This window comes from Bos grunniens, chromosome 7 (genome assembly GCF_055505025.1).
Source record: "Bos grunniens cultivar Pamir isolate PY7600 chromosome 7, Bosgru_T2T1.0, whole genome shotgun sequence".
Taxonomy (NCBI): Eukaryota; Metazoa; Chordata; class Mammalia; order Artiodactyla; family Bovidae; genus Bos; species Bos grunniens.
The window spans coordinates 11,739,280-11,743,487 of NC_141171.1; the positions used below are offsets into that span (position 1 = coordinate 11,739,280).

Consider the following 4,208-nt stretch of genomic DNA (forward strand, 5'->3'; position numbering starts at 1 on the left):
AACGCCTGAGCGGCGACGGGAAGCAGAGCCACCCCTCCCGGCCGCCTCCGCACCTTGCGCTGCGGGTCCCCGCCCCTTATCTGCACCGGAAAGTTCCCGGCAGAACTCGCAGGGGCTGGGGGGGCGGGGGGGGGGGGAGACTGGGGAGGGGGTGGGGGCTGCGCTGAGGGCGTGGCCGAAGCTCCCTTGACACCTGCCCCTTCCCTTCCCAGACATCACACACTGCCAAGTCTTTTGCAACTTTTTATTTTGAGGGGCTGGAAAAGGTTCTGATCCGTTCCCACCACACACACACTGAGCTTCCCACCCCAGGATACGAAGAAAACCCAGGAGTCCTTCCACCAACCCTGGGGTCTACAGCTTTAGAACCTCCCCCCACCGCGGGCGGGGTTGGAGGGAGAGGGGCTGATAGGCAGAGGGGCTGGCAGGCAGGAAGGCTGGAATGGGATGGGGGCATAATTTGGGCTGGCGAATGGCCACAGGTGGGACAGGAGAGAGTCACAGTTGGGACAGGGGAGAGTCGCAGCTTGGGCAAGGTCTGAGTGTGGCCAGTTTGGGTAAATAGAGACAGAAGGAGACAGAACAGGCCAGGAAAGGCATCGTATGGGCTGCTGAGACGTCAGGGTCCCCATCTGGCCAGGTTGCGGCATAGCTTGCTCAGGGGTGGGATGGACTGCTCAAAGATCAGGGTTGGGTGGGGGCAGTCTGAGCCCACAGTGCCGGACCTCTGTGACTTGCTGATGAATGAACGCGTGAGGGGCCAGAAACAAGTGCCCAGCCGGACACCGGTCAGGTGGATGGCAGGGCTGGGGTATTGACCCCGGTGCCCCCCCCACCCCCCGCCGCCCAGTTTCGCTTCTAGCAGAGTCTGCCGATTTCGCTCTTGCTGCAGCCCCGCTTGCAGCAGCTGCTCGACAGGCCAGCCAGGACGTCGCGTCTGCCCCTCAGAGACCCTGGGGTTCCCTGCCAGTCCTGTCGGCCCCCATAGAAGGCCTGAGGGGACTTGGTCAGGGCCAGCCACTCGCTGGAGGCCACTGCCTCATCCAGCTCACTCTCCGAGTCAGTGTCCACCTCTGGGAAGGTATCTTCTGCAAAAGATGAGAAGAGTTAGTGCTCAGGACTGTGTCACACCCAGAGTCCCAGCTCCGGGCTGGCCCAGCTACTTCTCTGTTCTTGAGTGTGAATAAGCCTCGTGAGTATAGACTTTGATTCTGCTCAGACGTGGGTTCCTTCTTTGATGAGCAACTTAACCCCACTGAGCTTGACTTTCCTCTTCTGTCATAGGTTTTGCCCTGCGTGCCAAGTCATTTCAGTCGTGTCCGACTCTTTTCAAACTTATGGACCATAGCCCACCAGGCTCCTCAGTCCATGGAATTCCTCAGGCAAGAATACTGGAGTGGGTTACCATGCCCTCCTCCAGAGGACATTCACGACCCAAGGATGGAACCCAGGGATCAAACCTGCATCTTGTCAGGCAGGTTTGGATACCACTAGCGCCACCTGGGAAGCCCAGCTTTCCCCCTCCTGCTTAGTTATTGAGGACCTGATGGTGAAAAACACTGTCTGGGAGCTGAACTGACTGAGCCCTAGTCCAGTTATCATCCTTGAGCTTCAGCTTCCTTGCCTGCAAAGTGGGGATAATAATAACTCCTGGGACTTCCCTGGCGGTCCAGTGGTAAGGCGTTGCCTTCCAATGCGGGGAATCCAGGTTTGATCCCTGGTTGGAAAGCTAAGATCCCACATGCTTCTTGAAACAGAAGCAGTATTGTAACAAATTCAATAAAGACTTTAAAAATGGTCCACATCAAAAAATTTTTAAAAGCTTCTACCTTGTAGAGTTTTATACAGAGTAGATGACTTAACTAATATGCATTAAGAAAAAAAAAACAACTTTAAATAGCATCTGATATAGGGTAAGCACTCAGTTTTGTCCTAATCAGTTTAGACTCAATTTTGCCACTTAACAAACGTGCAAGATACAGGAACTGTGCCTCCTATTTGCAGATAAAGCTGATCAGGGAAGAAAAGCAACTTGGTAGGAGACTCACCTATTAGGTGGTAAATCTAGCCTTGTCCTCACCACACTCCTCTTATTCCCTTCCCTGAGGCTTGGAAAACACTTTAGTTTTGGCTTCTGAATGGCACTGACCAGGGTTGGGCAAACAGCAGCCTTGCGTAACACAGGGCTCACACATAGCAAGTGTCCCAGACTTCTAGCTGGTTCAAATGGTTTGCCGCTCACCCCCCCGCCACCCCCATCTCAGCTCTGCAGCTCTGCCAACCGGCTCCCTCAGCCTTGGCACAGCTTCAAGGGCCTGGCCCATCTCCCCAGCTGCATGTGGTGAAGGGAGGACCTTCCTGCCCCAGCCCCTCATCTCACTTCTGTCTCTGGTTTCTGGGACCCACCTCATGCCCATCAATCCCGCGGCCACACACACTACCTCCTCAGCCTTACCCACAGCGTCGTGGGCACGTCTCCACCGGGAGCCCCCACAGGTGAAGATGACCGCTCGGATGAATTCACGGCCGCAGAGTTTCACTCCATAGGCTGTTGCCCGGGCCTCGGTCCTTGGCAAGAGCTCCCCAGTCAGCACCCCCAGGGCCAGCAGCAGCAGGACCAGGTGTCTGACCATGCTGGACGGGGCTGCCTGAGAGGCGAGAATGGGCACAGCAAGGCAGCTTCCTGGTGATTGGTGCCTCTACTGCCTCCTGGCCCCTCATTTATACATCCTAGCTTCCCCCTCCTGTCCTGTAGGAGCTGAGTGACCTCCTTTATCTCCATCAGCAGAGGGGAGGTGGGCATGCCCACCCCCCAACCCTGACCTTTCCCGTTTCCTGGACCAAGTGATAACCTTTCGAAGGAATAGGGTGACGTGGCCCAGCTGTCATCACCAGCTGTCATCTTCAACAGAGAGAGGTGAGAAGGCCTCCGCTCAGCAGAGACCAGTCAGGGAGTCAATTCTTAGGTAGGTTGATAAGAAGTCCGGGGTCCCTAAGGAGGAGAAAGGGGTCTAGGAGTTCTTAAGGGTGAGATAGGGGTCTGGAGTTCTCAAGGAGGAGAAAAAGACAAACTTTTTTTCTTTAAGCCCTGAGCTGCTGTTGTTGCTGCTGCTAAGTCGCTTCAGTTGTGTCCGACTCTGTGCGACCCCATAGAAGGCAGCCAACCAGGCTCCTCTGGCCCTGGTATTCTCCAGGTAAGAATACTGGAGTGGGTTGCCATTTCCTTCTCCAATGCATGCATGCATGCTAAGTCGCTTCAGTCATGTTTGACTCTGTGCAACTCCATAGACAGTAGCCCACCAGGCTCCTCTGTCCACGGGATTCTCCAGGCAAGAATACTGGAGTGGGTTGCCATTTCCTGAGCTGATGATTACACAGCAAAACAACTCATCTTGCTCAAGGATATGTTTTTCCTTAAATTCTGTACCAACGACTATATAACAACAATGTATCCTGCTTGAGGACATGTTTCTCCTTCCTGAGAACCTTCTGACTAATCCTATCACTTTATAAAATGTATATTGTGGGAGTGGGTCTGATAAGATCTTTACAACCTTGAGACGTTCTTTTGATTTATTGTTAATAACCAACTAAAAAGTATATAGCTCCTTGCTAAGACTAGCAAGTGGGGCACTCTCTGTCCCCCTCCTAATGTCTATGTCAAAAGCTTTCTCTTTTTCACTTTAATAAAACTCTGCTATGCAACAGCTGTTAGTGATCAAGCTGGTACCTGGTCCTGAAGCTAAATCTTCTTCGGAGATCATGAATCCGACACCGTTCACCGTAAGCTATCAGCAGGAACCCAGACCCCCACCAGACTGGGAGGGAGGGCACGACCAGCCCCTCATTACCACCCTACTGCTAGGGTCCTGGGCCTCTTCTGTAATAACAATAGTGAGCGCTTACACTGTGTGGGCTATGGGGCCAGGCACTGCTCTAAATATTTCAGATATTGTTTAATCAGTTTAATCCTCTCCATAACCTATGATAATGGTTCTCAAAATCTGAGCCAGCCTCAGAATCTGGAGGGCTTGTTAAAATACAGATCGCTGGGCACCACTTGCAGAGCATCTGAGAATCTGTGTGTGAACGCATGCTCAGTTGTGTCTGACTCTTGTGCGACCCCATGGACTGTAGCCGGCCAGGTTTCTCTGTCCATGGGATTCTCCAGGCAAGAATACTGGAGTGTGTAAGGAAAGGGAGTTAGA

General features: G+C 53.2%; 1 protein-coding gene across 1 annotated transcript; it reads right to left on the reverse strand.

The window, feature by feature from the left end:
* Positions 1-230: 230 nt before the first annotated feature.
* On the reverse strand, positions 231-2,713 carry RLN3 (relaxin 3). The gene is made up of 2 exons (XM_086408883.1): positions 2,456-2,713; positions 231-1,088 (listed from the first exon to the last, which is right to left on the reverse strand). The coding sequence occupies exons 1-2, from the start codon at positions 2,631-2,633 to the stop codon at positions 859-861; spliced, it is 408 nt and encodes a 135-aa protein (XP_086265009.1). The 5' UTR covers positions 2,634-2,713; the 3' UTR covers positions 231-858.
* Between the last annotated feature and the right edge of the window lie 1,495 nt (positions 2,714-4,208).

Coding starts and splice junctions, on each gene's coding strand:
- RLN3 (XM_086408883.1), bottom strand. CDS start 2,633: ATGGTCAGACACCTGGTCCTGCTGCTGCTGGCCCTGGGGGTGCTGACT. Junction 1,089..2,455: donor ACGTGCCCACGACGCTGTGG/GTAAGGCTGAGG, acceptor CATCTTTTGCAG/AAGATACCTTCCCAGAGGTG.